General features: G+C 55.4%; 4 protein-coding genes across 4 annotated transcripts; 2 read left to right on the top strand and 2 right to left on the bottom strand.

The window, feature by feature from the left end:
* Positions 1-1,873: 1,873 nt before the first annotated feature.
* On the bottom strand, positions 1,874-2,260 carry LOC141936329 (claw keratin-like). Its single transcript, XM_074853204.1, has one exon. The coding sequence runs from the start codon at positions 2,258-2,260 to the stop codon at positions 1,874-1,876; it is 387 nt and encodes a 128-aa protein (XP_074709305.1).
* Positions 2,261-4,667: 2,407 nt separating this feature from the next.
* LOC141936319 (claw keratin-like) lies at positions 4,668-5,054 on the top strand. The gene has a single exon (XM_074853192.1). It carries the CDS (start codon positions 4,668-4,670, stop codon positions 5,052-5,054), a length of 387 nt encoding a protein of 128 aa, XP_074709293.1.
* Positions 5,055-7,703: 2,649 nt separating this feature from the next.
* LOC141936322 (claw keratin-like) lies at positions 7,704-8,090 on the bottom strand. Its single transcript, XM_074853195.1, has one exon. The coding sequence runs from the start codon at positions 8,088-8,090 to the stop codon at positions 7,704-7,706; it is 387 nt and encodes a 128-aa protein (XP_074709296.1).
* A 1,627-nt stretch (positions 8,091-9,717) lies between these two features.
* On the top strand, positions 9,718-10,116 carry LOC141936306 (claw keratin-like). The gene has a single exon (XM_074853179.1). It carries the CDS (start codon positions 9,718-9,720, stop codon positions 10,114-10,116), a length of 399 nt encoding a protein of 132 aa, XP_074709280.1.
* Positions 10,117-12,435: the final 2,319 nt, after the last annotated feature.

Genomic DNA, 12,435 nt, shown 5'->3' with positions numbered 1-12,435 from the left:
GAGCTGTGTCCCCATGCACTGGGTGGGTGACACAGGGAATTGCCAGAAAGAGCTTCAGCTCAAGCAGTGGCGGCAAGATGGGGCCAGAATTTCTATAAGGAGCATTGTAAGATGGAGGAAAACCAGGAGGAGGAGGTGGTGCAGCGGTGCAGGAAGGTGGAGGGAATGGAAGCATGGCAGTTGAGGAGGCGCCAGGGATCGGTCATTTTTTCTCTCCCTTATCAGCCATGGCCGCCTATTTGGCTCTGACCTGGGCCTTTGCCATGTGAGTGGCTCCATTGGCACCCCAATCCCGGGAGCCCTGGGCAATGGTCAGAGTGGGTGGCAAACTCCCTGTGGGGCCCAAGAGGTCTTCTTGGGCTGCGGAGGGCCCAAAGTGGGGAGAGGACAGGGAAGGCAAAGAGGGAGAAGCTCTTCCTGAAGGAGATGAGGATAGCCTCCACTGCAGGCATATATGTGATTGAGGGATGCGTCTCCAAGGGCAAGCATGAGGAAGTGAGGCAGCTCCCACAGGTGCCCCTCAGGAGACCCCGGCTTGGATATGGCTGAGACAGCCCAGGTAGCCAAGGCTGTCACTCGGTGTATGGGGTATGGAGGACGGGGATTGAGTGCATCTTCAGCAAGTACGTTGACGACACCGAGTGTGTGCTGCGGCCAACGCACTGGAGGGAACGGGTGCCATCCAGAGGGACCTGGACAAGCTGGAGAGTTGGGTCTGTGGAAACCTCATGAAATTCATCAAGGCCAAGTGCAAGGTCCTTCCCATGGGTTGGGGCAATCCCAAGCACAAATCCAGTCTGGGTGAGGAGTGGATTGAGAGCAGCCCTGTGGAGAAGGACTTGGGGGTATTAGTGGGTGGAAAACTGAGTGTGAGCCGGCAATGTGCACTCACAGCCCAGAAAGACAGTCGTGTTCTGGGTGCATCAAGAGAAGTGTGGCTAGCAGGTCGAGGGAGGGCATTGTCCCCCTCTACCCCAATCTTGTGAGACCCCAACTGCAGTGCTGTGTTGAGCTCTTGGGATCCCAATATCAGAATGACACAGACCTGCTCAAGTGGGTGCAGAGGAGGCCATGAAGATGATAAGGGTGTTAGAGCATCTCCCTCATGAAGAGTCCTGCGAGAGTTGGGGTTGTTTAGCCTGGAGAAGAGAAGGCTCCAGTAAACCCTTATAGTGGCCTCCCAGCACTTAAAGGGGCTACAGGAAAGGTGGGGAGGGACTCTTGATCAGGGGTGTAGGCATAGGGTGAGGGGTAAAATTTTTATACTGAAAGAGGAGAGATTTAGATTAGATATAAGGACGAAATTCTTCCCTGTGAGAGTGGTGAGACACTGGCAGAGGTTGCCCAGACAAACTGAGGCTGGCCCCTCCCTGGAAGGGTTCAAGGCCTGGTTGGACAGGGCTTCGGGCAGCCTGAGCTAGTGGAAGATGACCCTGCCCATGGCAGGGGAGCTGGACTAGAAGGTCTTTAAAGTCCCTTCCAAACTAAACCATTCTCTGATTCTCTGATTCTAGGAAGGATGAAGAAACAACATGAGTCAGCATTGCGATGCAACACAGCTTTTATTGCAATTTGAGGGGAGGAGGGATTGGGGAGAAGAGCAGGGCCCTGGTCAAGGGCAGCCCACATCTCCTGGCAGCAGGCAGAGCAATAGCGAGCATCAGCTGTGCCACAAGAACAGGCACCCAGCACAGGGCTGCACCATCAGGGGCAGCAAGTCCTGACGTGAAGCTGAGGTGGGGCAGGAGGAAGGCAGAGTGTGGCCCCGAGCAGGCACAAGCTGTGGAGCCCAGCAATGCCAAAGGGATGTCCTTCCTTCGGGCGTCATGTTGGGCAAGCTTGCATTTGTCTGTGGCCAGAGCAAGTGTGGGGCTTAGCAGGGAGAACAGTTGCCATTGAGGTACCTGTGGGATCCGCCCCAGCCTCCATATCCACAGCCCCCATAGCCTCCATAACCTCCCCAGCCACCATAGCCCCCATAACCCCCATAGCCTCCATAGCCTCCCCAGCCACCATAGCCACGGCCTCCAAAACTGCCGCCGAAGCCAGATCCAACGCCGGGCACTCCCGCCGAGCCAACAGCACTCTGCTGTGGGAAGGAGCTGAGGATGGGCCCGGGGAAGGTGACCACTGAGGCTGGGGGCTGGATCACCACCGTGGAGTCGGGGCACTGCCGCACGCAGGGCTCATTGCAAGTGTCAGCCAGTGGGGCTGGGGCAGCCACCCCACAGGACGTGTTGCACAGGCTGGAGCAGGACATCTTTCGGGTAAGGAAGCACTCCTGGAAAACACACCGGGGATTAGGCAAGGGTGCCATCAAGGAGGAAGGGGCTGTATTGAGGGAGGCATGGAGAGACGCCCAAGAGGCTTCCAAGAGCTGGACTTACCCAGTTGATGAGGAGAATCCAGTGGAGGAAGATGGATAGAGGCTGCAGAGCCCTCAGCTCTTTTATACAAGTCCCAGACTGCCTGGGGCATCAGCCAAGGGGACAGCCACAGAATCCCCAGGTAATCATGCCATCCATTGGTCAAGCTTCATGACACATATAGGGATGAGCGACAATTATATCCCCTCTTCACTGGGCACATTGATGTATAGATGTGCCCTGGAGAAGGAGGAGGTGATGGGAGGGACAGTCCATGACACGCCATTACATGAAAGAGCAGGCACTGCTGTAGCTGACCGCACATCCCTAATAAACCCTGATCTGTCCCTAATCCCCTCCACTTTAGCTGCGTAGAAGAATCCTGAGCATCTTGCAGAAGTGCTTTGCAATCCTGGGCGCAGGCATCACACCTGTCCTTCCCTCTCTTTTACAGGCTGGTAAACAGAGGCATTGGGAGGTTGTGCAAAGAGAGAAGCCATTCCACACGCTCACGGTCACTTCCCAATGCTCACCACCTCCAAATGCCCACAACAGCTGCACACCTGATGCGCCTGGGTGTAGGAGTCTGGGCTGCGCTGGGGGAAGTTAGTGCAGGCAGAAGAATGCAAGGATGAAGACAAGGGCAGCAAAATAAGGCTGACAAAAACACCCAAGATGGCAGATAACTGAGAAACACCTGTGGTCAGCAAAAGCACGTAAGTCTGAGCAAAACAGGGTATGAGACAAGGGAGTTTTTGGCAAGTTTTGGGCTTTACGTGCTAATTGCAATTAACCAGTGCAAATGCTTGTAGAGGCGCATGAACAGTGGGTGTAGATAACCTGTAGCCTATTAGAAGATAGATGAGTGTGTGTACGGAACTTAGTAGAATATAAATGTAACCAGGATTGGGAAAATAAAGATGGACGATCTGATCATCACACTGGTGTTGTGTCATTTCTGTTCCTGCACGGAGAAATAAGGACCCCGGCTAATGGTGACCCCGACACCTGGGGTCCACAGACATCTCTATTAATTGCCCACCTCTAAGGCTCTGGAGGACATTGGGATTTTTAGGTCCCGGTTTCACTTGACGGCCACGCAAGGAGTAGAGGAGACAGGTCCCACGCATGGCAAAATCACAAACGTACAGGGGGCACGTATAGACGTGATGGGCACGGCAGTGGGATAGAGCAGGTTGGACCTCTGAGAGGGTGAACAGATATGGAGGAGCAGAAGGGCAGCAACAGAACCAGGTGACTGTCAGCTCCTTCTGCTTCATGTCTGTGAACCCTCTCTGGAGGGACTTGATTACTCAGCTGTGTATTGAGGACTGTGCCAGGAGATGCTGGCCGAGCTCCCACAGAGAGCCAGGCTGCACATGGCCACGCTCCCCACAGGCAACGGCACGCTTGTCACTGCTGGCTCTGGGCATGTGGCTGGACTGCTGCTGAGTGTGGCGTGGTTGGGCACAGCAATCTTCTGCAAGATGTCCCAGATTCTTCCAGGTAAGCAAAGTGAGGGATTAGGGACAGATCACGGTTTATTGGTGCCACGGGTTCAGCTACAGCAACGCCTTGTCTTTCATATAATAACATGTCCCTCCCATCACTTCTTCCTTCTGTAGGACACGTTTGCATACAGGTGTCCCCGGTGTGGAAGCATGTAATTGTCCCACATCACTATCTGTGTCATTAACCTTGTTCGCTTCAGTTCATAATTACGTGGATTTTTTTACAACCGCCCCCTTGGCCGGTGGCCCCGGCAGTATGGTATGTGTATAAAAGAGCTGAGAGCTCTGCAGCCTCTATCCATCTTCCTCTGCTTGACTCTCCTGATCTCTGTGGTAAGTCCAAGTGTTATGTCCCTTGTTTCTTCCTCAGCAGTGGTTTCTCAAGGTATCTCTTGCTGTGTGCTCCACCACGCTCTCATAGTGCAGTTGAAGGGTGTGATGGTGTTGTTTGAGAGCTGTGGAAAGGATGGAAATCTAAACTTGTAGGTACGATGTCCTGAGTCTACCAATGGACCTTTGGGAGCTTAGTGATTTTGCATCTGCTGTGGCTGATGGAGTTTCTCCTCACTCCCGTAGGCGAGGAGGAACCAGGGAGCATGAGGGGAGGCAAGGGGTCCAAACCAGCATTTCATCTCTGGAATGTGTTTTTGCTCTGAGTGCGTGAGATGATCCAGAGCTTGTCCTGGGAGACAGGTTTGAAGTGCAAGAGAGCCAGGAGGGATTTGGGATCAGGCCTTGCACTGAGCCGTAGCTCTGCCTTGTCTTGCAGCGTTACCTACCAAACAGGAGGATGTCCTGCTCCAGCCTGTGCAACACGACCTGTGGGGTGGCCGCCCCGGCCCCACTGGCTGACACTTGTAATGAACCCTGCGTGCGGCAGTGCCCCGACTCCACGGTGGTGATCCAGCCCCCAGCCTCGGTGGTCACCTTCCCCGGGCCCATCCTCAGCTCCTTCCCGCAGCAGAGTGCTGTTGGCTCGGCAGGAGTGCCCGGTGTTGGATCAGGCTTCGGCGGCAGTTTTGGAGGCCGTGGCTATGGTGGCTGGGGAGGCTATGGTGGCTATGGGGGCTATGGCGGCTATGGTGGCTGGGGAGGCTATGGAGGTTATGGGGGTTGTGGATATGGCGGCTGGGGCCGAGGCCGTGGGTACCTCCGTGGCAACTGCGGTTCCTGCTAAGCCCCACGCCGTGTTTGGGCACAGAAGAAGGTCTCCGGAAAAGGCCCTGGCACATCCCAACACAACGCTCTGTGGAAGGAGATCCCTCTAGCACTGCTGGGCTCCAGAGCTTGGATACCTCGTGCCTGCCTGGGGCCCAGCTCTGCCTTCCTCCTGCCCCGCTTGAGCATCTCTTCAGGACTCGTTTCAACCTGATGACCAGGGCCCACAACAGGGACCTTCTTCTGTGGCATGGCTGATGCTCATTGTACTCTGCCCTCTGCCAAGAAACAGGGAAAGGCCCTAGCCAGGACCCTGCTTTTCTCCCAAATCCCTCATCCCCTCAAACTGCAATAAAAGCTGTGTTGCATTGCAATAGCGACCCATGGTTTTTCTTCATCCTTCCTGCTTCTTTCCCACTTCCCTAAGACTGAGTGCATGTTGGTCTGGGCTGCTTGAATCTCCCACAGTAGTAGTAGGAATCTTCAAAATTTCTCTTCCCCTCAAGGCTGTATCAATGTCTGCCCATTCCCACATGTAGCCAGGTCCCCCTGCATGGACTCTTGGCCATCTACCAGGTCCTGGCTCTTGTGATGTCCCCTGTGTGTCTGCTGAGGGCACGGTGGTGGAAGGGGGTTCTGGTGACCCCGCCATGGATACTGCAGCTGGGTGCTTTCGAAGGGCTGTGGCAGTGTGGGCTACTGGGTGGGCTGGTGGGCGACGAAGCGCAGCAACGGGCCAGCAAATTCTTGTCCACCCCATCGGGCTGTGGGAAGCTGTCTTGTCATTCCTGGGCAGAGCTGTGTCCCCATGCACTGGGTGGGTGACACAGGGAATTGCCAGAAAGAGCTTCAGCTCAAGCAGTGGCGGCAAGATGGGGCCAGAATTTCTATAAGGAGCATTGTAAGATGGAGGAAAACCAGGAGGAGGAGGTGGTGCAGCGGTGCAGGAAGGTGGAGGGAATGGAAGCATGGCAGTTGAGGAGGCGCCAGGGATCGGTCATTTTTTCTCTCCCTTATCAGCCATGGCCGCCTATTTGGCTCTGACCTGGGCCTTTGCCATGTGAGTGGCTCCATTGGCACCCCAATCCCGGGAGCCCTGGGCAATGGTCAGAGTGGGTGGCAAACTCCCTGTGGGGCCCAAGAGGTCTTCTTGGGCTGCGGAGGGCCCAAAGTGGGGAGAGGACAGGGAAGGCAAAGAGGGAGAAGCTCTTCCTGAAGGAGATGAGGATAGCCTCCACTGCAGGCATATATGTGATTGAGGGATGCGTCTCCAAGGGCAAGCATGAGGAAGTGAGGCAGCTCCCACAGGTGCCCCTCAGGAGACCCCGGCTTGGATATGGCTGAGACAGCCCAGGTAGCCAAGGCTGTCACTCGGTGTATGGGGTATGGAGGACGGGGATTGAGTGCATCTTCAGCAAGTACGTTGACGACACCGAGTGTGTGCTGCGGCCAACGCACTGGAGGGAACGGGTGCCATCCAGAGGGACCTGGACAAGCTGGAGAGTTGGGTCTGTGGAAACCTCATGAAATTCATCAAGGCCAAGTGCAAGGTCCTTCCCATGGGTTGGGGCAATCCCAAGCACAAATCCAGTCTGGGTGAGGAGTGGATTGAGAGCAGCCCTGTGGAGAAGGACTTGGGGGTATTAGTGGGTGGAAAACTGAGTGTGAGCCGGCAATGTGCACTCACAGCCCAGAAAGACAGTCATGTTCTGGGTGCATCAAGAGAAGTGTGGCTAGCAGGTCGAGGGAGGGCATTGTCCCCCTCTACCCCAATCTTGTGAGACCCCAACTGCAGTGCTGTGTTGAGCTCTTGGGATCCCAATATCAGAATGACACAGACCTGCTCAAGTGGGTGCAGAGGAGGCCATGAAGATGATAAGGGTGTTAGAGCATCTCCCTCATGAAGAGTCCTGCGAGAGTTGGGGTTGTTTAGCCTGGAGAAGAGAAGGCTCCAGTAAACCCTTATAGTGGCCTCCCAGCACTTAAAGGGGCTACAGGAAAGGTGGGGAGGGACTCTTGATCAGGGGTGTAGGCATAGGGTGAGGGGTAAAATTTTTATACTGAAAGAGGAGAGATTTAGATTAGATATAAGGACGAAATTCTTCCCTGTGAGAGTGGTGAGACACTGGCAGAGGTTGCCCAGACAAACTGAGGCTGGCCCCTCCCTGGAAGGGTTCAAGGCCTGGTTGGACAGGGCTTCGGGCAGCCTGAGCTAGTGGAAGATGACCCTGCCCATGGCAGGGGAGCTGGACTAGAAGGTCTTTAAAGTCCCTTCCAAACTAAACCATTCTCTGATTCTCTGATTCTAGGAAGGATGAAGAAACAACATGAGTCAGCATTGCGATGCAACACAGCTTTTATTGCAATTTGAGGGGAGGAGGGATTGGGGAGAAGAGCAGGGCCCTGGTCAAGGGCAGCCCACATCTCCTGGCAGCAGGCAGAGCAATAGCGAGCATCAGCTGTGCCACAAGAACAGGCACCCAGCACAGGGCTGCACCATCAGGGGCAGCAAGTCCTGACGTGAAGCTGAGGTGGGGCAGGAGGAAGGCAGAGTGTGGCCCCGAGCAGGCACAAGCTGTGGAGCCCAGCAATGCCAAAGGGATGTCCTTCCTTCGGGCGTCATGTTGGGCAAGCTTGCATTTGTCTGTGGCCGGAGCAAGTGTGGGGCTTAGCAGGGAGAACAGTTGCCATTGAGGTACCTGTGGGATCCGCCCCAGCCTCCATATCCACAGCCCCCATAGCCTCCATAACCTCCCCAGCCACCATAGCCCCCATAACCCCCATAGCCTCCATAGCCTCCCCAGCCACCATAGCCACGGCCTCCAAAACTGCCGCCGAAGCCAGATCCAACGCCGGGCACTCCCGCCGAGCCAACAGCACTCTGCTGTGGGAAGGAGCTGAGGATGGGCCCGGGGAAGGTGACCACTGAGGCTGGGGGCTGGATCACCACCGTGGAGTCGGGGCACTGCCGCACGCAGGGCTCATTGCAAGTGTCAGCCAGTGGGGCTGGGGCAGCCACCCCACAGGACGTGTTGCACAGGCTGGAGCAGGACATCTTTCGGGTAAGGAAGCACTCCTGGAAAACACACCAGGGATTAGGCAAGGGTGCCATCAAGGAGGAAGGGGCTGTATTGAGGGAGGCATGGAGAGACGCCCAAGAGGCTTCCAAGAGCTGGACTTACCCAGTTGATGAGGAGAATCCAGTGGAGGAAGATGGATAGAGGCTGCAGAGCCCTCAGCTCTTTTATACAAGTCCCAGACTGCCTGGGGCATCAGCCAAGGGGACAGCCACAGAATCCCCAGGTAATCATGCCATCCATTGGTCAAGCTTCATGACACATATAGGGATGAGCGACAATTATATCCCCTCTTCACTGGGCACATTGATGTATAGATGTGCCCTGGAGAAGGAGGAGGTGATGGGAGGGACAGTCCATGACACGCCATTACATGAAAGAGCAGGCACTGCTGTAGCTGACCGCACATCCCTAATAAACCCTGATCTGTCCCTAATCCCCTCCACTTTAGCTGCGTAGAAGAATCCTGAGCATCTTGCAGAAGTGCTTTGCAATCCTGGGCGCAGGCATCACGCCTGTCCTTCCCTCTCTTTTACAGGCTGGTAAACAGAGGCATTGGGAGGTTGCGCAAAGGGAGAAGCCATTCGACACGCTCACGGTGACTTCCCAATGCTCACCACCTCCAAATGCCCACAACAGCTGCACACCTGATGCACCTGGGGTCCACAGACATCTCTATTAATTGCCCACCTCTAAGGCTCTGGAGCACATGGGGAGTTTTAGGTCCTGGTTTCACTTGACGGCCACGCAAGGAGTAGTGGAGACAGGTCCCATGCGTGGCAAAATCACAAATGCATGGGGTGCTGGTAGAGATGTGATGGGCACGGCAGTGGGATAGAGCAGGTTTTACCTCTGAGAGGGTGAACAGATATGGAGGAGCGGAAGGGCAGCAACAGAACCAGGTGACTGTCAGCTCCTTCTGCCTCACATCTGTGATCATGGTCCTGCCTGACCCCTCTCTGGAGGGACTTGATTACTCAGCTGTGTATTGAGGGCTGTGCCAGAAGATGCTGGCCGAGTACCCGTAGAGGGCCAGGCTGCACGTGGCCACGCTCCCCACAGGCACCGGCACGCTCGGCACTGCTGGCTCTGGGCGTGTGGCTGGACTGCTGCTGAGTTTGGCGTGGTTGGGCACAGCAATCTTCTGCAAGATGTCCCAGATTCTTCCAGGTAAGCAAAGTGAGGGATTATGTTTATTGGTGCTGCGGATTCAGCTACAGCAGTTCTCTGTCTTTCATGTAATATCATTCCCCTCCCATCACCTCTTTCCTCTCCAGGGTGCATTTGTACGTCAACGTCCCCAGTGTGGAAGCATGTAATTGTCCCATTTCTGTCAGGAAGCCTGTCCAACGGTTTTCATGATTACCTGGGATTTCCACCACCGCCCCCTTGGCTGATGCCCCAGGCAGTCTGGGACTTGTATAAAGGAGCTGAGGGCTCTGCAGCCTCTATCCATCTTCCTCCACTGGACTCTCCTCATCAACTAGGTAAGTCCAGCTCTTGGAAGCCTCTTGGGCATCTATCACGCCTCTCTCTATACAGCCCCTTGCTGGCACCCTTGCCTAATCCCCGGTGTGTTTCCAGGAGTGCTTGCCTGCCTGAAAGATGTCCTGCTCCAGCCTATGCAACACAGCCTGTGGGGTGGCCGCCCCAGCCCCACTGGCTGACACTTGCAATGAGCCCTGCGTGCGGCAGTGCCCTGACTCCACGGTGGTGATCCAGCCCCCAGCCTCAGTGGTCACCTTCCCCGGGCCCATCCTCAGCTCCTTCCCGCAGCACAGCGTTATTGGGTCGGCAGGAGTGCCCGGTGTTGGATCTGGCTATGGCGGCAGTTTTGGAGGCCGTGGTGGTTTTGGAGGCCGTGGTGGTTTTGGAGGCTATGGTGGCTGGGGAGGCTATGGAGGCTCTGGGGGTTATGGGGGCTTTAGAGGCTATGGGGGTTGTGGATATGGCGGCTGGGGCCGAGGATATGGGTATCTTCATGGCAGCTGTGGTTCCTGCTAAGCCGCACACCGCATCTGGGAATAGACGAAGGAGGGCTCCAGAAAAGGTCCTCACACTTCCTAACAGGATGGTATGTGAAAGGACATTCCTTTGGCAATGCTGAGTTCCAGAGATTGGATGGCTCGTGCCTGCCTGGGGCCCAACTCTGCCCCAGCTCCTGCCCTGCTTAAGCATCCCTTCAGACTCATTGCTTCTTGATGATCAGGGCCCACTCTGGGTGCCTTCTCCTGTAGCATGTCTGATGCTCGTTGTACTGTGCCCTCTGACAGGAAACAGGCAAAATCACTGGCCAGGGCCCTGCTCTTCTCCCAACTCTCTCCTCCCCTGAAACTGCAATAAAAGCTGTGTTGCATCGCAATGTTGACCCATGTTTTTTCTTCATCCTTCTTGCTTCCTTCCCACTTCCCTAAAAGCTGAGAACATGCAGGTATGGGCTGCTTGAATCTCCAACAGTAGTAGTAGGAATCTTCACATCTTCCCTTCCCCTCAAGGCTGTTTCAGTCTCTGCCCATCCCCATGTGTGGCCAGGTCCCTCTGCACAGACTCTAGGCCATCCACCAGGTCCTGGCTCATGTGGTGTCCCCTGCGTGTCTGCTGAGGGCATGGTGGTGGAAGCATGTTCTGATGACCCTACCATGGCTGCTGTGGCTGCGTGCTTTCAAAGGGGTGTGGCAGTGTGAGCTACTGTGTGGGCTGGAGAGTGAGGAAGGGCAGCAAAGGGCCAGCGAAGTCTGGTCCAGACCAGTGGGCTGTGGGAATCTATCTAGTCATTCTTGGACAGAGCTGTTTCCACAGGTGGTGGGGTGGGTGAACACAGTGAATGCCAGGAAGAGCTTCTACTCAAGCAGTGGGGGCAAGATGGGGCCAAAGGTTGTATAAGGGGCACAGGAAAATGAAGGATAATGAGGGGATGGAGTTGGTGTAGGGGTGAAGGAATGTAGAGGGGACGGAGGCATGGCATTTGGGAAGGTGCTGGGTGTTGCTCACCCTCTCTCTTCCACGTGGCTCTGACCTGGCCATTTGCCATGTGAGTGTCTCCATTGGCACTCCAATCCCCGCAGCCCCGGGGGGAAAAGCAGCCCATGGGTAATGGTCAGAGTGGGTGGCAAACCCCTGTGGGGCCAGCAGGTCTTCTTGTGCTGCAGAGAACAGGAGCCCAAAATGGGGAGAAGACAGGGAGGGCAAAGAGGGAGAAGCTTTTGCTGAAGGAGTCCTCTACTGCAGGCAAAAGGCTCATGAAGGGATTTGTCTCCAAGGGCAGGCAGGAGGAAGAGGAGCAGCTCTCATACACAGCTCTCAGGAGACCTTGGGTTGGTCATGGCTGGGATGGCCCATGCAGCCAAGGCTGCCGCTTGAGGTATGGAAGAAGGGGATTGAGTGCACCTTCAGCAAGTTCACTGACGACACCGAGCTGTGTGGTGCCGCCAACACACTGGAGAGAAGGGATGCCATCCAGAGGGACCTGGACAGGCTGGAGAGTTGGGTCTGTGGGAACCTCATGAAGTCCAGCAAGGCCAAGTACAAGGTCCTGCCCATGGGTCGGGTCTATTCCAAGCACAAATCCAGTCTGGGTGAGGAGTGGATTGAGAGCAGCCCTGCAGAGAAGGACTTGAGTGTATTAGTGGTTGGAAAACTGAGCCAGAAATGTGCACTCGCGGCCCAGAAAGCCAATCGTGTCCTAGGATGCATCAAGAGAAATGTGGCCAGCAAGTTGAGGGAGGGCATTGTCGCCCTCTAGCCGGCTCTTGTGAGACCCCAACTGCAGTGGTGTGTCAAGCTCTTGGGATCCCAATATCAGAAGGACACAGACCTGCTGAACTGGGTGCAAAGGAGGCCACGAAGATGATAAGGGTGTTAGCGTACCTCCCTCATGAGGACAGGCTGAGAGAGTTGGGGGTGTTCAGCTGGAGAAGAGAAGGCTCCAGGGAGACCTTAGAGCAGCCTCCCAGCACTTAAAGGAGCTATAGTAAAGCTGATATGGGACTCTTTATCAGGGGTGTAGGGATAGGATGAGGGGTGATGGTTTTAAACGGACAGAGGGTAGGTTTAGATTAGATCTAAGGAAGAAACTCTTCCTTGTGAGGGTGGTGAGACAGTAGCACAGGTTGCCCAGGGAAACTGTGGCTGCCCCCTCCCTGGAAGGGTTCAAGGCCAGGTTGGATGGGGCTTTGGGCAACCTGGGCTAGTGGAAAGTGTCCCTCCCCGTGGCAGGGGGTTTGGGAACTAGAAAGTCCCTTCCAAACCAAACCATTCTCTGATTCTATGATTCTATGAAGGATGAAGAAACAGCATGGGTCAACATTGTGGTGCAACACAGCT

The sequence above is a fragment of the Strix uralensis genome, chromosome 32 (genome assembly GCF_047716275.1).
Source record: "Strix uralensis isolate ZFMK-TIS-50842 chromosome 32, bStrUra1, whole genome shotgun sequence".
NCBI classification, from domain to species: domain Eukaryota; kingdom Metazoa; phylum Chordata; class Aves; order Strigiformes; family Strigidae; genus Strix; species Strix uralensis.
This window is presented reverse-complemented; position numbering and strand designations above follow the sequence as displayed.

Excerpts from the sequence above, each read along its gene's own strand:
- LOC141936329 (XM_074853204.1), bottom strand. The coding sequence starts at position 2,260 with ATGTCCTGCTCCAGCCTGTGCAACACGTCCTGTGGGGTGGCTGCCCCA.
- LOC141936319 (XM_074853192.1), top strand. The coding sequence starts at position 4,668 with ATGTCCTGCTCCAGCCTGTGCAACACGACCTGTGGGGTGGCCGCCCCG.
- LOC141936322 (XM_074853195.1), bottom strand. The coding sequence starts at position 8,090 with ATGTCCTGCTCCAGCCTGTGCAACACGTCCTGTGGGGTGGCTGCCCCA.
- LOC141936306 (XM_074853179.1), top strand. The coding sequence starts at position 9,718 with ATGTCCTGCTCCAGCCTATGCAACACAGCCTGTGGGGTGGCCGCCCCA.